The sequence below is a fragment of the Leucopleurus acutus genome, assembly GCF_964270905.1.
Source record: "Leucopleurus acutus genome assembly, chromosome: X".
Classification (NCBI taxonomy): domain Eukaryota; kingdom Metazoa; phylum Chordata; class Mammalia; order Artiodactyla; family Delphinidae; genus Leucopleurus; species Leucopleurus acutus.
This window is the reverse complement of record NC_139148.1, coordinates 112,306,300-112,326,305: the sequence shown is the minus strand read 5'-3', so window position 1 is coordinate 112,326,305 and position 20,006 is coordinate 112,306,300. Positions and strand designations below refer to the sequence as shown.

Below are 20,006 nucleotides of genomic sequence, written 5' to 3'. Positions count from 1 at the left end.
CTAGAGGTTTATCAATTTTACTGAAAGAACCAGCTTTTGGTTTCATAAATTTTCTGTTGAGTTCCTATTTTCTATTTAATTGATTTCTGATCTATTTTTATGATATCTTTTCTTCTGCTTACTTTAGATTTAATTTGCTCTTCTTTTTCTAGGTTCCTAAGGTGGAAGCTCAGATAATTGATTTTAGATCTTTCTTCTTTTTAGATCTTTTCTAATCTATGTATTCAATGCTATACATTTCCCTCTAAGCATGGCTTTCACTGCATCTCACAAATTTTGAGAGTTGTGTTTTTATTTCCATTTATTTCAAATATTTTTAAATTTCTCTTGAGATTTCTTCTTTGACTCGTGCCTTTTAGATGTGTGTTGTTTGATCTCCAGGTATTTTGGAATTTTCCATCTATCTTTCTGTTATTGATTTCTAGTTTAATTTCATTGTGGTCTGATAGCATACCTAGTGTGATTTCTCTTCTTTTAATGTGTTCAGATGTGTTTTATGATGCAGAATGTGATCTATCTTGGTGCATGTTGCATGTGTGCTTGAGAAGAATGTGTAATCTGCCTTTGTTAAATGAAACAGTCTATACATGTCAACTGTATCCAGTTAATTTATGGTGCTGTTGAGTTCAACTGTGTCATTACTGATATTCTTCCTACTGGATTGTTCCACTTTTGATAGAGAGGTATGAAGTCTCTATAATAGTGGATTCATCTATTTTTTCCTTGCAGTTCTACCAGGTTTTGCTTCACTTATTTTGACACACTGTTGTTAGGCTCATACACATTGTTTGTTATGTCTTCTTGTAGTACTAACCCCTTTATCACTATGTAATGCCCCTCTTTAGCCCTGATAACTTTCCTTGGTCTGAAGTCAGCTCTGTCTAAAATTAATATAGCTACTTTTACTTTTTTTTGATTAGTGTTAGCATAGTGTCTTTCTCCATTCCTTTACTTTTAATCTATATGTATATTTATATTTAAAGTGTGTTTCTTAAAGATACCACTATAGTTGTTTCTTGTTTTTTATCACTCTGACAATCTCTGAATTTTAATTGTATTTAGACCACTGATGTTTAAAATGATTATTGATGTAGTGGGATTAATATCCACCATATTTGTTGCTGTTTTCTATTTATTGCTCTTGTTCTTTGTTCTTCCTTTTGTCTTCTACACTTTCCCAGCCCTTTGTGGTTTTAATTGAGCATTTTATATGATTCTACTTTCTCTTCTTTGTTGGCATATTGGTTATACTTCTTTTTTATTACTTTTTTAGTGGTTGCCCTAGAGTTTGCAATTTACATTTATGACTAATCCAAGTCCACTTTCAAATAACACTATACCAGTTTGTGGGTAGTGCAAATACCTTATGATAACATAATCCCAATTCCTTCCTCCCATTCCTTGTATCATTGCTGTCATTAATTTCACTTATACATAAGCGCACGCACACGCGCACACACACACACACACACACGCATACATAATTGAACACATTGTCAGTATTATTTTGAACAAACTATTATCTGTTAGCTCAAGAATAAGAAAAATTAAAGTTTTTATTTTGCCATCACTTTTTCCTTCTTTAATGTTCTTCCTTTCTTTATGTAGATCCAAGTTTCTGACTTATGTCATTTTTCCTCTGTCTTAGGAACTTCTTTTAACATTTCTTGCAAGGCAGGCCTAATAGCAACAAATTCCCTCAATTTTTCTTTGAGAAAGTATTTCTCCTTCACTTTTGAAGGATAATTTCACAAGGTACAGAATTCTAAGTTGGTGGATTTTTTTTTCTCTTAACACTTTGACTATTCTCTCTATTCTATTCTTGCTTGCATGATTTCTGAGGAGAAGTAGCATGTAATTCTTATCTTTGATTCTCTATAGGTAAGGTGTTTTTTTCCTCTGGCTTCTTTCAATATTGTTTCTTTCTCTTTGATTTTCTGAAATTTGAATGTTATATGTTTTGGCATTTATCCTGCTTGATGCTCTCTGAGATTCCTGGATCTGTGGTTTGGTGTCTAACATTAATTTAGACATGTTCTCAGTCATTATTATTTTACATATTGTTTCTGTTTCTCTCTTTTTTCTCCTTCTGATATTCTCATTATGTATACATTACATCTTTGTAATTGTCTCACAATTCTTGCATCTTCTGTTCTTGGGGGGGTAATTTTTTTTCTTTTTTCTTTTCAGTTTAGGAGGTTTCTATTGTCATATTCTCAAGCTCAGAAATTCTTTCCCCAGCCATGCCCAATCTACTAATAAGTCCATCAAGGGGATTTTTCATTTCTGTTAGTGTTTTTGATCTCTGGCACCATGCAGCTTCTGGGAATCTTAGTTCCCCAACCAGGGACTGAAACTGGGCCCTCAGCAGTGAAAGCACATAGTCCTCACCACTGGACCACCAGCAAATTCCCAATAATAGTTGTCTTAAATTCCCTGTCTGATAACTCCAACATTTCTGCCATATCTGACTCTGGTTCTGATCCTTGTTCAGTCTCTTCAAACTATGTTTTTTAGTATGCCTTGTAATTTTTTGTTGAAATCTGGACATGATGTACTAGGTGAAAGGAACTCTGTTAAATAGGACTTTTGTGGTATTGTGGTAAGATGTGGTGGGAGGAGAATCATTTTATAGTCCTATGATTAGGTCTCAGTCTTTTAGTGAGCCTATACCTCTGGACTTTGAACTTCACAAGTGTTTCTCAGTTTTTTCTCCCCCTTTAGGTGGGACAGAATGGCTAGAGGGGTCTGGAGCTGGTTGGTTCCCTGGGTTGGTTAGGCTCTGGTACTACCCCAGTATGTTAGGCTATGGTAAAATCATTTCTTCTGAAGGCAGCCCTTTTAAAGAAGAATATGATGCTCTGGCATATCTCAAGAGGGATTCTTTTTCCCCTTCCCTGCTGGAAGCACATAGGAATTTTTCTCCAGTGTTCACTCTGAGGACCAGGTGGAGCCCCTGGAGATAAAACTCACAAAAGTGTAGGGACCTAGCTATGACTGGGTCTCCCTGGAGTTTTTAACTCTCAGACTTATTTACACTGAGCCTACAGCAAATTGCCAAGTACAGTTTAGGTTTTCCTACCTTGGCACTGTTTCCTGTGGCAATATCTGCTCATGGGTTTCTGTTCTGGTAAGTTGTGATTCTCTATATTCACCTGTTTGTCTCTCCAATTTTGGGTGTATGAGTTTGCCCTCTTACTTCACTTCTCTGTTGTATCTAAGAAGAATTGTTGGTTTTTTTCAGCTTGTTCAGCTTTTTACTTGTTGTTAGGATGGAGTGGTGACTTCTAAGCTCCTTAAATGTTAGACCATAAACTGGAAGTTTTTTTTCTTTTGGCCTCATTGCACGGCTTGTGGGATCTTAGTTCCCCAACCAGGGATCGAACCCGGGCCCTCAGCAGTGAAAGCGCAGAGTCCTAAGCACTGGACCACCAGGGAATTCCCCCGGAAGTCTTGTGTCTTAATTTTTACATTTACCTTTCCTCTATAGGATCAGTTAAGGCTGCATTTTTAAAAAATAACTGTCAGCCAAATTATTGTGTGGACAGTCATCAGTTCAAGACAATTAGCCTTCTATTTTATTATTACAGGCTCTTATTATTTGCAGCATTTCAAGTAAAAGTAACTGATGTTACCTAGAAATATTTTAGTGATGTTTGAGGTGAAGAATTTGAAACACAATGAGGACTTTTGTGTGTTGGAATTCTGTGTTCATTTACAAAAACGAGTCTTTGTGCTTTTGTGTCCATCTCTTGCTACCATGGCCAACTCAGATCTAAAGTTTCTCATTGAGAGGCTTTTTATACATGTCAATTTAAAACACCAAGTTTTCATGGTACTAAGGTGAACCACCACGGAATCTGGATATATGGTTTTTACTCCTTTGTTTTGATTGTTTAGCCTTAGTATCACAGGCAGAAGCTCTGAAAGAAGAAAATGACAGCCTCCGTTGGCAGCTTGATGCCTACCGGAATGAGGTGGAACTGCTAAAGCAAGAACAAGGCAAAGCCCACAGAGAAGATGACCCAAACAAGGAACAGCAGCTGAAACTCCTGCAGCAAGCCCTGCAAGGAATGCAACAGGTAAAGACATTTTGGTCCTCTGAGCTTTTTGGAAGGATAGTAATCAGCTCCTCACTTGTAAAAGGGCCCCCACAAGCAAATAGAATAGCAAACCTCTTATTTTCTTGGTATTGTGTTCTCTGGCATGGCTGAGGAAGGGATTATCTATTGTAGTTCATGAAATATTCTGGTAAATGCAGAGATAGCAATGGATCACCAATTTTCAAAGAATGTGCATTCAGTAAAAAATACTTAACAATAAAACTACACTGAGCATAACCTAATCTTTTCTTTATGCTACGGAATGTACTTTGGGATCTGGACAGGGTCTCAAGGTCATTATGACGAACCTTAATTACTTAGGTATGCAACAGTGCTGGTGAATAAGTATCTAGCTGACACAATGCTAAATAATACAGTCTTTTAGAAGAAATGGCGAGAATCCTACCCTTGATTTGGTTGGAAGGAGGGGTGTTATGGGTTTTTCAGTATCAGTGCTTTTGGGCACATAATACCAATGTGCTTTTGTTTTGTTTTATTTTCAGTCATTTATGTGAATGAGTTTACCAGCACTTTATCCCAAGTATAAAAAGTAAAGTAAATAAGTGCATCCAACTGTAATTGCATTCAAATACAACATTGTGTAACAGATGGTCAATATCTAGAAGTTTTATGTAACCACCACAGCAAGCCTACTATTTAAAAGATATCAACATCTGTTTCCATTATAGTAAAGGAGTAGTACTTCTGAGTAAGGGTACTATCCTCTTCTGTCTTGCCAGACTACCAGCCATTTTCCTCACAACTTAAACTGTTCAATAATTTTTTAATTGTGTGCCTTGGAATTATCTAGGGCAAAGCTTATTGATGTTTAGAAATCACAAATTGTGAACAGGGAGTCTCTTCTGGCACTAAGAGCCCCATGTTCCTATTACTTCTGCTATCATTGTCTTCCTATGTGACAAGCAATATCACATTAATATTTCACCTTTCCTATTAACAAAATGTGTGAAGTAATGCTTACCTTCCTTTTACTGTCACCGTGGAGTTTAATTAGATCAGGGATCTAGTTTAATTACATCAAATATCTTTCCACCAAAAAATACATCTCCTCAGCTAGACTTCAAAGAATTTCAACCATGTACATCGTACTGTGTCTTTTAGCTCTCCCAATGGTCTTTTGCAAGCCTCTGAAAAGCAAAACTTTGAAAACATTTTCTTGTTGTTTTCCCCTCTTACCTTGATTTGAAACCACTCCACATAAGAATGGAGTGGTTCAATTTAAAACTAGTGAACTTTTTTTTCATTCCATCACTTCAAAAACTTCGGTGAGACAATTAGGTCTCTACCTCCTGAAAAATTAATTTTACTCATTTTGATTACTTTTTATTGGACAGTAGCCTTGTAAACAATGGTAAAATTTCTCCCATCTTATCCCCGATAGATGTATAGTCTAATATGATGGTTAAGAGCATGGGCTGTGGGGTTGACTCAACCTGGGTTTAAATCCCAGCTCTGGCACTGACTATCTGAATAGTCTTAGGCAAACCATTAAACCTCTCTAACCTTCAGGCTTATGTATCATAGTTCTATTGTGAGGCTTAAATGAGATCATGCATATGAAACCCTTTGCCCAATACTTGGCACATGTTAGATGCTAAATACATAGTATTTGTAGTAATCATTAATGATGAATCCAGTTCCTTGCCTACTGATAAGGGAACTAACATTTGTGAAATTTGGATTCTTTACTACTTTTCTCACAGAAGTTGAACTTGGCTTGGAAAATGGCTATTTGTAAGAATGCTTTAGGGGGCTTCCCTGGTGGAGCAGTGGTTGAGAGTCCGCCTGCCGATGCAGGGGACACGGGTTCGTGCCCCGGTCCGGGAAGATCCCACGTGCCGCGGAGTGGCTGGGCCCACGAGCCATGGCCGCTGAGCCTGCGCGTCCGGAGCCTGTGCTCCGCAACAGGAGAGGCCACAACAGTGAGAGGCCCGCGTACCGCAAAAAAAAAAAAAAAAAAAAAAAGAATGCTTTACACATCAAGTTCAGTTCTATGCCAAAATCAAGATATTGTCCACATAGTATTAACTGCACCCTACCCTTACGTCTGGCTGGAATAGGAAAGTTAAGTGATTAGATCAATTAGTTTCTCAGACTCTTTCTAAAATATGAACAAATCCAAAAGATTCATAAGAGCCAGATAAAATAACTTCAAGTGAAAAGTATCTTGATTTTCCCTTTAGTATCTTTGCATGGAGAAATGGTTGTGTGTACTGGGGGAAAGTGAGGCAGGCCTGCCTAATATCTAACTTCAGCCAGTGTTTTTAAGTGAAGTGTGGCTTCTTAAGACTTGATTGTCTTTGGTCTTTCTTGTAGCATCTACTCAAAGTCCAAGAGGAATACAAAAGGAAAGAAGCTGAACTTGAAAAAATCAAAGATGACAAGTTACAGGTGGAAAAAATGTTGGAAAATCTTAAAGAAAAGGTACATGAGTACTAAGTGACCCTTTTCCCTTTCCCCCCTTCCCCCTTTTCAGTGACAATGAAAATGCCCTGGAAGCTCCTACCAATAGGTATCAATGTGGAATGGTTGGTTGATTGGGGATTAAAAGCCCTTCTCCAGGGTAATTCTTGAATCAAGGGCTCTGCTTTTAGGTATGAGTCCTTGGCATTTCTAAAGGTTCTGGAGAGTACACTTCTCAATGAATAAAATGTCCGTCCATCCCTAACATTCCTCAGTCTTCCTTCTTGGAGAAGATCAGAGTATACACCTCATCCCTGCTTCATCTAGTCAAGGAAATAACAACATAGAAAGCCCGTGTGACACAAAATACTTTCAATTAAGCATTTCATTAAACGAAGGAACACAAGTACAACAGAACATTGACATGTCTTTGCCGACACTCCATCTAGTGTAATAATGAGCTGCTGCAGGTTGAAACAGCCAAAACCAAAAGGGGGGAAACTTAGAAAGCAAACAAGGAGACACATTATTCTAAAGCTAGATAATAGCAACTGGGAAGGCAAAATGGGACTTTGCCTAATGAGAGCCTGCAGCCATAGAACCTCCAGTGAGGACCTCTGAGAAAGTCTACGAACTTCTAGATGGATTAATGTATCTCAACCATGCATCAGGTGCCCAGTCTATTTAAGGTATGTAAAGTCTACTGATGGCGTCTCCCTGTCACACCTCTCTAATTTCCTTTATGCCTGAACATTCAAGTGAACTTATCCTCTGGAAAGAAAGGCCCATTGACCATAGCTGCCTGACTTAATGTCTCAGAAGAAAGAGAAGATTAGGGGACTTCCCTGGTGGCGCAGTGGTTAAGAATTTGCCTGCCAATGCAGGGGACACGGGTTCGAGCCCTGGTCCGGGAAGATCCCACATGCTGCGGAGCAACTAAGCCTGTGCACCACAACTACTGAGCCTGCGCTCTAGAGCCCATGAGCCATGACTACTGAGCCCACATGCCACAGCTGCTGAAGCCCGCTTACCTGGAGCCTGTGCTCCGCAATGGGAGAGGCCACCTCAATGAGAGGCCCACGTGCCACAGTGAGGGGTGCCCCCCCTCACTGCAACTGGAGAAGGCCCACGTAGTAACGAAGACCCAGCACAACCAAAAATAAATAAAGAAAAATAACAAAGAAAAAAAAAGAGAGAGAGAAGATTAGGAGCTTAGACCAAGAGCCAGAAATCAATTCCACAGTTCTACGGTTCCACAAGAGCTCGTACTTTTTTTCTTCTGTGCTCAGGGCAGGAAGATGCAATGCATACAGGCCCTGGGTGTGTTTGCCAGCATAGTGACTTCCCCCAGAGTGCCATTAAGAACTGGCAACCTGGGGGCTTCCCTGGTGGTGCAGTGGTTGAGAGTCCGCCTGCCGATGCAGGGGACACGGGTTCGTGCCCCCGTCCGGGAAGATCCCACATGCCGTGGAGCGGCTGGGCCCGTGAGCCATGGCCGCTGAGCCTGCGCGTCCGGAGCCTCTGCTCCGCAACGGGAGAGGCCACAGCAGTGAGAGGCCCGCGTACCGCAAAAAAAAAAAAAGAACTGGCAACCTTGGTGTAATTGAAACAAATGATTGAAAGTGTGAAGTGTTTTCTTCCGGAGGCCATTTGCAATATGCTTTTAATTTTTCCACTTCATAAAACCAACTCACTTTCCAGTTTTGTGGGTGTTATTAAAGAAATGAGCATAATCCCAGACAAATTCAGTTATCAAGCATTTAATTGAAAAGTGCCAAAGCTGCTGTATTTAGCAGGACTTTCCTCATACGATCAGAGCTTCTAAAATGTCCCAGAGCTGCTACTTAGCTCTGTTTCCCTTCTTGCATAAGATGGAGTGTGTGTGTAGTGTAGCCAGAAGACTCTAGATGAACGTGGGGTTATCCTAATGACATCAAGCTTAAAATCACTCTTCAGGATTGACATCACAAATTGACTTGAGGACATTTTCATGTAAGCAGCTCTCTGCTTTGTAAAGTATTTCATTTAAAGAAGTGAAGGGTCAAATGGCATTGAAAAATCTTGCAATATTATACCTGAGTCTAAGTGTTTCCCATTTGCAACTAAATATACCTTGAAGTGGCAGCTAAAGAGGACAGGGAGAGAAATCCAACTGATAATCAGAAAAATGTGAGTCAGAATATGTTTCTGTCCTGTTATTTTAAGTGAGGTTTCCTTCAGGGAAAGTCATGACAGTTCATTATAATCTGATCTTCTCTGGGAAGCTGATTTGTGACCAAATATTTCAAACTGTCACAATTAGGTTAGGAAGCAAAGTACCATCACATTAGACTGCAAAAATAATTCCAGGTTGAAAGGAAAGCAATAAGTTTTGGTGAGGAAGGACATTTTTTCTTTTTGTTTGGGTTTCTTGACAGTAAACCACAGTGTGAGTTATTGTCAGTGTTTTGCAATATAACAATGTGACTTATGTCTGTCTTACTGCAGAAAGAACTAGCTCTTGGAATCTGCTAGTAAAATTCAAGGTGATATCATGAACCCTCCCTTGAATTCTGATCGCCCATTTCCTACTACCTTATTGGCCATTCTACCCTTTAAAAGAGCCATTAAACTTTTTTTTCCAGTTTGTTTCCTTTTCATTTATTTTTAATTTAACATTTTAACTGTGTGCTTCTCTTTAAATGAAGTTTATGTTATAAACACTCTGAGATCATTCCATTATTTCCAGTTTTAGGAAAATACTATTCCTCTCTTTTCTGTAACTGTTGAATATGCTTCATAGTAATTCATAATGTTTTTTGTTTTTTTTTTTTTTTGCGGTACGCGGGCCTCTCACTGCTGTGGCCTCTCCCGCTGTGGAGCACAGGCTCCGGACGCGCAGGCCCAGCGGCCATGGCTCACGGGCCCAGCCGCTCCGCGGCATGTGGGACCCTCCCGAACCGGGGCACGAACCCGCGTCCCCCGCATCGGCAGGCGGACTCTCAACCACTGCGCCACCAGGGAAGCCCCATAATGTTTTATTTTTATTATTTTTCATGATTAATACTGTCATCTGTGAAATTAGTTGTTTTATTTGTGGGGATCTAATTTTTTCTGAATTGATGATGTATCTTAATAAAGCAGCTTCATATTTGTTTATAAAAAAATTCAAGGTGATAAGCATCCCTTCAATATACCTTCTAATTTTTTTAATGCCAGCTATAATAAAACTGAAGTCAGGTTTCAGTAAGGCTACATTTTGATTCAAGATGGCTAAAACTTCTCAGGACGTCTACATATCTTAAATGAACCCCAATCTGTTAAACTCTCACACTTAAGAAATGGCTTGCTGGATCATTTAATGTTTTAAGGGGGTTAGAAGCACATGTACAGCCCGTGGCTTAGAAGTGAGCCAGCAGTTTAAATCAAACTTGGCATGATGGTTACTGACTGAATTGGATTCTAAAGACCAAAGATTGAATAGGTCATCAAGAAAGGTTTCCCTTCTGACTACAGCCTGGAAGCCTGTAAATCCACAAAACAACATGTCTTGCAGCAAAGACCATTAGTTTCATTCAGGGGCAGCATCCTGGAAGCTTTGAAGGCATCTTTAAAGAAAAAAGAAGGAAACCTGTCCCTGCTGAGGGCTTTTGGAAGGAAAGAAGTGATGAAGCATCCGAGTCATCCATGATCTGCTCCCCCCTCCGGAACATTTCCCCAGCACTCTCTTTTACAACAGCAGCGAGACTGAAGCACTGATTTCTTTTATTCCTTCTTCTGAAGGCTCCTGCTTCACATTTATAATACAGAAAAGATGTTCTCAGTGCCCAAAGAGAGAAAGAAAAACCCGAGAACGGTCTGGAGGCATTTTTCAGTTTGGCTGCTGGTCATGGATTTCACCTGAGTATCTCTTATGAAACATACCCACTATGCTCAGAAAGAGAAAACTTTCAACAACAAAGAAGTCCACTGTCATGGTCATTTCTTGCTGTAAAGTCATAAATATCCTAATTGATAATGTCCTTATCAGAGAAAAGAGAGAGCTGATAGTCAATAAATAGAGGCTCTAATTTTTAGTTCAAGAGCCAACAGTTGATTACCTGTGAGTGGATCGGCCACACTGTAGATTCTCCATTCCAATATGGGACTGACCTTTAGCATAGTGTGGACCTAAAATAAAAAAGAATGGTCCTGGGCTTCCCTGGTGGCGCAGTGGTTGAGAGTCCGCCTGCCGATGCAGGGGATGCGGGTTTGAGCCCTGGTCTGGGAAGATCCCACATGCCGCGGAGCAGCTGGGCCCGTGAGCCATGGCTGCTGAGCCTGCGCATCCGGAGCCTGTGCTCCGCAACAAGAGAGGCCACGATAGTGAGAGGCCCGCGAACCGCAATGAAGAGTGGCTGCCTCTCACCACAACTAGTGAAAGCCCTCGCACAGAAACGAATACCCAACACAGCCAAAAATAAATAAATTAATTTAAAAAAAAAAAAGAATGGTCCTTTTCACATTGGGTGGCCTGGGATGAAATCCTGGCTCTACCATTTTCTAGCAATGTGATCTTAGACAAGTTACCTGATTTATCTGAGCCTCACCTTCCTCACCTGTAGAATGGAGATAAAACATACCTAACAGTACCTGGCATCTTACAGACAATAAATGTTGGGTCTGGTTCCCCAGACTACTTGCATAGAGTCAAGAATGATAAAGGCAGAAGGGAAAAAAAAGACTAGTGAAGACGAATGTCTAAATTTTTGTGTGTGTTTTGAAGGCTTATAAGGAAGCTTTGGATTATTGGTGATGCTTTTGTAATTTATGCTATTTTTCCTCCCATTCAATAAGCAAAATTGCACAGTATTGCTTTCGAGGTGCCGTTAAGAAGTTCCCTGTTGTATAATTGAAACCAAGTCTGTTACCATATAAGGTGCACTGACCCAGGAGACATATTATTCCCACAGGAAAGCTGTGCCTCTAGACTGTGTGCATCGAGCCAGGATAGTGACTACCCTCTGGAGAAGACCCTGAACAGCTGTCCTATCAAATCTGAACGCGAAGCACTGCTAGTGGGTAAGGAAGCTAACACACACATTCAACGGATAGAGTGCAGTGGAGTGGGGGGAAGGATTAACCTAAGATGCATAAGCACATGCCAAGCATTTATGAAGCATGACAGTGCAAGGACCCAGAGTCCTGAAGACAACAGGGTAAGAACAAGTACAGATTTCAATCAAAACGGTAATAGCGGCTCCCAGCCCTCTTCAAACTCCTGGTGACCACTGCCACATCCAGTGTGTCAGTATAAGTGCTATGCTAAGAGGGGGTCCACTGGAGAAACACGTTGTAGATTTTTTAAATCTCTAAGCAAAGATAGGTGAGCCCTCTCACTCCCACTCAAGGGACAGTGCAGACATTGTTTGGCAGAGAGCTTCTCCAGATGGGCCTCCGGAGAAGGTGTGTGTCTCTCTCCTGTCTTTCCAGGTTACTGGCAGGCGACTCAGGAGGCTGTCTGTGGGGTGTTGGACCCTGGTGGGCTCTGATGAGATAAATGCTACAATTGCTCTCGTTACATAAAAATTTTTTCACAGAGGCAAGATAGCATAAGTGGTTAATGAATCAGACAGAACTGGCTTTCTGTCTTGACCCCACCATTTCCATCCTGAGCTTCAGTTCTTCCGTCTGCAAAATGGGCATAATAATATTACCTGTCTAAAAGTAGCTGCAAGTATTAAATACGACAATTCATCTAAATCACTAAACACAGTGCCCAGCCCATAGTAAGCCCTCAATAAATGAGACACATTTTGCACTTACAGCACTATTCACAAATGCTTGTTGACTTTATATTCTATTTGGAGAACAGTGGCAGATTGAGCCCCTTTAAAATGACTAAAATATTCAGTCATTTAAAAGGGGCTAATCTTGGGCCTCAGCAGATAATCCCAGCTGCCTTCTAGGAAGCTGAGCCACACTGTAGCCTCACCCCAATCTCAAAAGTTCTCCACACTAATTAGCTTCTGCATATTTTAAAGATACATCCGCCTCCTTCAGTAATGGATATTGTACTCAGATTTAACACTTTGATATGTTAATAAAGATGCACAGGGGGATCTGCCAGTGAGTCTTCAAGAAGAGTGACAACTTATTTCCGTTTTCGAACTCAAAGTTCTTTAACAAATTGGCATGGCAACAGGGAGACCTGTCAGAGAAGAGCTATGGGTAGGAGGAAACCTCTGTAAATGGATAGTTCTAGAAACAAAGATTCTTAAGTGTTTAGTGTTTTGCTTTTTAAAGAAAGTAGTCTTGAACTCACAGAAAGGAAAATCTATTTTTTAAATTGGTTATTTGGGTGTGAACCCACAAAAACTGCTTCGTATTTTGAAATCTATGGAGTTACTTCTTGGCATTTGACAGGATTTCTTGACCATAGTATCTAGAATTCCTTTGAATATGGACTGTCTTCTTCAGAATTTAAGTTTCTCAGCTTGAGTCAGTGTTTAGAAATTCAATTTACCAAGTCATTAAGAGTAAAGTAGGGCTTCCCTGGTGGCGCAGTGGTTGAGAGTCCGCCTGCCAATGCAGGGGACGCGGGTTTGTGTCGCAGTCTGGGAAGATCCCACATGCCGCGGAGCGGCTGGGCCCGTGAGCCATGGCCGCTGAGCCTGCGCATCCGGAGCCTGTGCTCCGCAACGGGAGAGGCCACAGCAGTGAGAGGCCCGTGTACCGCAAAAAAAAAAGACTAAAGTAGTGTTATAAGTAATAGTATCCATTTTGAATAGAGTTTTGAACCCTACCATCAGTTCCTCCTGGATCCTCCAACCCACCCGCTTGCCATCTAATATTGGAGGACTTTTACAGAGAACTTATTTGAACTTTAAGCTACAATTTAAACTTGTGATATTCTTTGTCAGGTGCTTAAAGGGATATAGACAAGTTATAGTTTATAAACCAAATCAAATTTAGCTTTTATTTCCTAGCAGTTTTCAGCAAACTAAGTTCTGGGTCTGTTTGATATACCTAAGATCTTATGAAAGGAGAGGAATTCAAAAAAAATAAAGAAAAAATAGTAGACTTTTGAACAATTTATATGCTGCCTGTTGCCAGAGAAAGAAGTAGTATTAGCACAATTAACCTGGTGGCCAGAATAATCAAGGCAGTATGTGTAGCTGCCAATCACTCCGGAGTTAGAAATCATGCACATCCCTGGAGGCTGTAAATTGCTATAAGAATTCTGTTACTTGAAGAGATTCAGGGCTCTGAGGACAAACAGAATGCTAGTCACCACTTGAATGAAGGAAATGTTTGGCTTTTCTTTACAGACCTACTCACGGAATAAAACCCAAATACAATCAGCAGATTCTCTTGTGAGAGGCACAAGGTTAATCAGGCAAAGTACATGATTTGTACTTTTGCCACAACAGCAAGACATTATTAAATGCATAAGAGGCTAAAATCCAATTTAAAGATGGTTCAGAGGAACTGCAAAAACCCAGCACAATCTAAAGTCATTGTAAAAGTCTAAATTCATTGTAAAACGTAGAACTCAAATGGCGTTTAGCCATCATGAATGATGGAAGTGACTCCTCAAATGCCAGATTTTCTGCATGCGGTATAGTGCTGTGAGAGGCAATACACATAGTGGTTGAGAGCAACTGTCTGGATTCAAATACCTGCCACTTACCAGCTGTGTGACCTTGGGCAAGTTGCTTAAACTTTCTGTGGCTCAGTGTCTTCTCATCTGTGAAATGGGGATGGTAGGTAATACCTACCTCACAGGGTCGTTGTAAAGATTAAATGTGTAAAATATATATAAACTTAGAATAGTGCCCAATACATATGATGTACATATGAGTTGACTCTTACTAGACGCTATCATGTGGCATCTCAACGAATACAATGCTCAAGTGTAACCTCCATGCTATTGTCTCTATAGGGATTATCTCCACATTCCTTCATGTCCACCCGTTTGGAGCAAGCATTGAATATATCTGCTCCTACTTGCACCGTCTTGATAATAAGGTATGTGGGGGCCTGAGATGGCCATGCAAGGCGATGTAGGGTTCTTTGTGAACAGGTGGCCTCACTCTCCTCAAGCACAAATAAGTCATTAGCAATCACTGTAAGGAAATTTCCCTCACCTATTCTCTCACTGTGATTCAGCGTAAAGTTTCTCTCTTGCTAATAGGGTGACCGTCTGTCCCTGTTTGCCTGGGACTGAAGGGTTTCCTGGGACTTGGGACTTCTAACGCTGACACCGGGGAAGTCCCGGGCAAACCTGAATGAATTGGCCACCCTACTTCCAAGATATATCTTAGAAGAATTTTCCTCCTTTTACTTTACATATCATATGCTAATTAACAAATATTTCTCACCAGTCAAACTTTTGCCCTGGGCCTTTAGCCATTAGCACTGCCATTATCTACAATGACACAATCAAGGCAGGGACAAAAAGAGTTGGAACAATAAGTCTGTAATACAGACTGCATATTTGCTCACAGCTGATCTCATGGGCCGGTTCCTTCCCTGAATGCTATCCTGTGGGGGAGCTCACAAAGCATCAAGAGCAAGGGTAAGTGCCAGTTCCCTGGAAAGTCAAGGATGCATGCCTCATATAGGCAGGAGGGGACTCTTGACCCCTCAGAATAAATAAACTCATGATACAATTTTTTCAGAAGCAGCATTCAGTTAAAGCTGCTCATGGATTGTACTCACTATTTCATAGGATCTGGGCCTTTTGAGAAGTGCCATTGGAATGCAGACTTCTGACAGTTAGATGTCCAAAATGTTAAGCCATTTAAGCATATATCCTCTTTTTCTTTTAACATCTTTATTGGAGTATAATTGCTTTACAATGGTGTGTTAGTTTCTGCTTTATAACAAAGTGAATCAGTTATACATATACATATGTTCCCATATCTCTTCCCTCTTGCGTCTCCCTCCCTCCCACCCTCCCTATCCCACCCCTCTAGGTGGTCACAAAGCACCGAGCTGATCTCCCTGTGCTATGTGGCTGCTTCCCACTAGCTATCTACCTTACGTTTGGTAGTGTATATATGTCCATGCCTCTCTCTCACTTCGTCCCAGCTTACCCTTCCCCCTCCCCATGTCCTCAGGTCCATTTTCTATGTCTGTGTCTTTATTCCTGTCCTGCCCCTAGGTTCTTCATGACCTTTTTTTTTTCTTAGATTCCATATATATGTGTTAGCGTACGGTATTTGTTTTTCTCTTTCTGACTTACTTCACTGTGTATGACAAACTCGAGGTCCATCCACCTCACTACAAATAACTCAATTTTGTTTCTTTTTATGGCTGAGTAATACTCCATTGTATATATGTGCCACATCTTCTTTATCTATTCATCTGTCAATGGACACTTAGGTTGCTTCCATGTCCTGGGTATTGTGAATAGAGCTGCAATGAACATTGTGGTACATAAGCATATATCCTCTTAACAGAGGCACTGGCCCATTTGGTAATCCAGCTGTGGTGATACATCCTCCTCACGGCATTTGTTTTAGTTTTAGCTAGCACTTGCCTGGCATTTATCTCTGGGAAGTGATGCTATTCTGCAATTAAGCGGCCAGCCCATTGGCAGTGAAGGGAGGGATTCAATGTGAGCACCAGGACCAAGTGGTCTGTTGAGGTGGTTTGAAACTGAACTCTGTGTCAGTAAAAACGATCCGGTTTTTTTAATTGCAAAAATAATGCAAACATGTTCTCTTTAAAATGTAAGCAATATAGAACTACAGTAAAGGCAAAGGGAGAGTTCCCCACAGTCCCATCTCTCAAGGATAACCATTGTTAACAGTTTGGCATATCTTATTTCAGACCCTTTTTTATACATCTGCTGCACCTATATTGTATGTATATATCTATAAGCATTATAGATTTATGTTTTTTGAAATGGGGATTCAACTCTACTGATACTGTGCAGTGTGCTTCATTCACTCAACTGGATACAGTCCACTACTAGCACTGGGGAGAAGGCATGACCTCACTCCTAGTCTAGTGCCAGTTCCTCCTGAGCAGCTTCCTGCCAGGGTAGTACCAGGGCCTCCCAAAGAGAGCCTGCAATGGTACTATAAGAATTTGGGGGTCCCTTCTACCACCTTTATAAATATTTACTGTGACAGCAACTTGGGATTTCTTTAAGGATCCCATAGTGCTCTTCAGCCAAGCCCTAGTATCCAGGTTCACAGTTAGGAAAGTTGCTACTATGCTACTAACATAAAGATGAAGCAAACCCTAAGGGTCAACAGATTTGTTTTTGTTTTTATATTGGGGTGTGTGTGTGTGTGTGTGTGTGTGTGTGTGTGTGTGTTTGTGACAGAGAGAGAGAGAGAGAGAGAGAGAGGAGTGGGGAGAGGGAGCAGAGAAGTAGGAACACAGAGCATTCTCTATTCCTGTCACTTTTCCTTTGTGAACTAAGACGGGTGTGAAGACTTCTGCTCTGGTGGCAGCCATTTCTGCCTCCCTCTCTTCCCCAAAGGCTTTGTAGCTTCAGTGGGCCTGAACGTAACATCACCAGCACTGATAAGCCATCATTCAGCTGGCTGCAGACCCAAGCCTCTCCGCATGACCGACACCAGCTCTTTCCCAGAGAAAGCTTGGTGGCGATCAATCTCAAAAACATCATGCTAAGTGAAAGAAACTAGTCACAAAAGACTATATATTGTACAATTACACATATATGAAATTTCCAAAAACTGCAAAATCACAGTGAAAACGATCTGAGTCAGGGTTTGGGAGTAAAGATTGACTGCAAAGGGGCACAAAGGAACCTTTGTGGGGGGGTGATGGAATGTTCTAAAACTGAATCGTGGTGACAGTTGCACTATTGTATAACTTTACTAAAATTCATCAACGTGTACATGTAAAATAAGTGAATTTATTGTATGTAAATTATGCCTAAATAAAGCAGTTATGAAATACAGAAACAAAAAGAAATTTCAGTGGACTCAGGCAGTCCAAGCAGAAGGCTTCCATCTGTAATCCACTCAACCGACACATACACACACACAGGGAGGGGAAGGTCGACCCCACGCCTAGCACACACACGTGCGCATCAGCATTCTAAAGCAACATTGGGGAAGCCAGATTAGGAAGGTGGGACTGGTTCTGAATGGAGATGTCCTCTCTGTCCCACAGATCTGTACCAGTGATGTAGAATGTCTCATGAGCAGACTCCAGCATACCTTCAAGCAGGAAATGACTGGAGTTGGAGCCAGTCTGGAGAAGAGATGGAAATTCTGTGGCTTTGAGGGCTTGAAACTGACCTGAATCCCTTTGCCTGACAACCTGGGATCCTGAAAATAAATGTGTGTTGGACAAGCTTAGAAAGTGATTTGTATTTTCAATGGTTTTCAAGTGGAAATTGCTTTAAATTTGTCAATTCATTCCTGGAATATCTTTTGACTTAAAATAAGGATCCTAGAGCAGCACCTCAAGCTACAGGCCCTGTAAAGAAATTGACTCAAACCTCAAGTGCTGTAACTTCCTCCTTTTCTGTCAATTGGTTGTCTCTTTTTATTAGTAGTATTTAAAAAGGCCTGAGGCTACAGAGTATTTGGGGTGTTTTCAGTGTCTGTACTACTGTTGTAGACTTTAGTATTTTTTAAACACTGTTAACTGAAATGTTTTGATGATTTATATGTGATTTGTGTTTCAGAACTTCTCTTCACATTAATGTTGCTACTGGTGAGAGGAATGAAAGGAGCACTAGGGACTCCATAACTGACATTGTCTTTCCAATTCCCAGTAGGCCAGTAAGTGAATAACATATCAGTGTCTGCTAGAAGGTGCTTGACCAGGTTCACCTTTTAAAAGACAAAGCATGGTTTGTGGCTTTTTACAAAATTACTGTGAACGAAAAGTTGACAAATGTTTCAAGGTTATTTTCTCTAATGTATCAGATAAAAGGTTTATTTCAGAATTTTTAAAAAACTAGATGTATTCACAGAAAGCAAGTGTCCAGTATGACTGGCATGTGTATGTGGTATTCAGAGTCACCTTGTAAATAGCCTGCTTTTAAAGGAGGGCATGTTTAGTTTTCTATGAATTAAAACACACGTGTGTGCTCACAAACACACACACACACACACACACACACATTAGCAGAAGGGATTTATTTTGATATGCTTCCCCTCTGGTCTTCTTACAAAGTCTGGTGGTCCCTTTTCTTCTGCTGTCAGTGTGTTGAATTGCAAACCATGTACTGCTGTAAATACTATGTTTACTTCATGCTGAATGTCTGCAAAGAGTTGATATGAGTATTAATAGAAAATTCCTGGTAATGAATAAATAGTAGGCTAGGGTGTGTGAAGCTTTGCACAAATAGGTCGGCTCCACCTAGAGTCCTGAGAACTGGGACTCCTGTAGTTCTGCCGTGCCCACCAGCAGATTACAATGGCAGAGTGTGCGTGGACCAGTCAGGAAGTCCTGGCTGATGGAAAAGAAACGGAAAGGATGAGAACTGGGGACTAATATCCTGAGGCAGAGATGGTCTTTTCTTCTGTGGTGTTGGTGGTGCTTGTAATAACATAAGCATGCCCTCCCTTGAGTCTTGATTGAAAATAAGAGAATGTACTAAGCAAAGCCAGTGAAGAGTATTTCACAAAAATACTTTGTAAATCACATGTCAGTAGTGTTCAAAGTTGTATTTTTAAAAGATAAATATTCCTTTTTTATACCTCAGTTTGGTGTCCTGTTTTGAATTGCTTGCTCTCTAAGTAATCCTTTAGTAAATCATCTCAATTTCTTCCTTTGAGTTACCAGAATATTGGAAGAAGATGCTAAATCGTCTGCTTTGACAGCTAGAAAACAGGATTCCACAGCAGCCCATTCATGCTGAAAGCTGGCTTCCCCCTAAGCAACCAGCTGTGGCACCAGCAAGAGGCGAGGGTTATTCTTACAGTAGCTTCCTCAATGAAGCATCGCTGTCATCAACGCTACAGAAGGCTTTGATTCATCAGTCTCAGGGGTCGTGCAATACCTTGTTTTAATAACACCTATGAAATAGGGGAAATTTGCCACTTAACAATTATTTCTTATTTAAATAAGTTAAATAAAATGCATTTAAAGCAACTGCCACACCCAGGCCCCTTGCTCTCCTTCACTTGATCTACTTGTAGTACAAATGCTCTCTTCCTATTATTCCTGCCAACTTAGTCCAGGTGTACTTCTCCCAGCCTGCTTGAATATACTAGTTGTAATGGTGAATTTTGTGTGTCAAGTTGGCTACACTGTAGTGCCCTGTTGCTTGGTTGAATACCAGTCTAGATGTTGCTGTGAAGGTATTTTTGAGATGTGATTAACATTTAAACCAGTAGACTTTGAGTAACATATCTTACCCTCCATAATGTGGGTGGGCCTCATCCAATCAGTTGTAAAAGACTGAAGTCCTCCAAGGAGAAAAGAACTGTGCCTCCAGATTGCTTTGGACTCAAAACTGCAGCATTAATGCCTGCCAGAATTTCCAGACTGCCAGCCAGCCCTGCAAAATGTCAAACT

At 40.7% G+C, this 20,006-nt stretch overlaps 1 protein-coding gene across 6 annotated transcripts in view; it reads left to right on the top strand.

The window, feature by feature from the left end:
* Positions 1-18,972, top strand: part of ENOX2 (ecto-NOX disulfide-thiol exchanger 2) — a 283,748-nt gene extending 264,776 nt beyond the window's left edge. For all 6 annotated transcript variants that reach the window (XM_082864650.1, XM_082864649.1, XM_082864646.1 and 3 more), the window contains 5 exons: positions 3,901-4,082; positions 6,441-6,548; positions 11,459-11,567; positions 14,431-14,516; positions 17,646-18,972. In XM_082864650.1, coding sequence (XP_082720776.1) covers positions 3,901-4,082; positions 6,441-6,548; positions 11,459-11,567; positions 14,431-14,516; positions 17,646-17,777 — 617 coding nt within the window. In that variant the 3' untranslated portion in view covers positions 17,778-18,972. The remainder of the gene's footprint in view (positions 1-3,900; positions 4,083-6,440; positions 6,549-11,458; positions 11,568-14,430; positions 14,517-17,645) is intronic.
* The last annotated feature ends 1,034 nt before the right edge of the window (positions 18,973-20,006 follow it).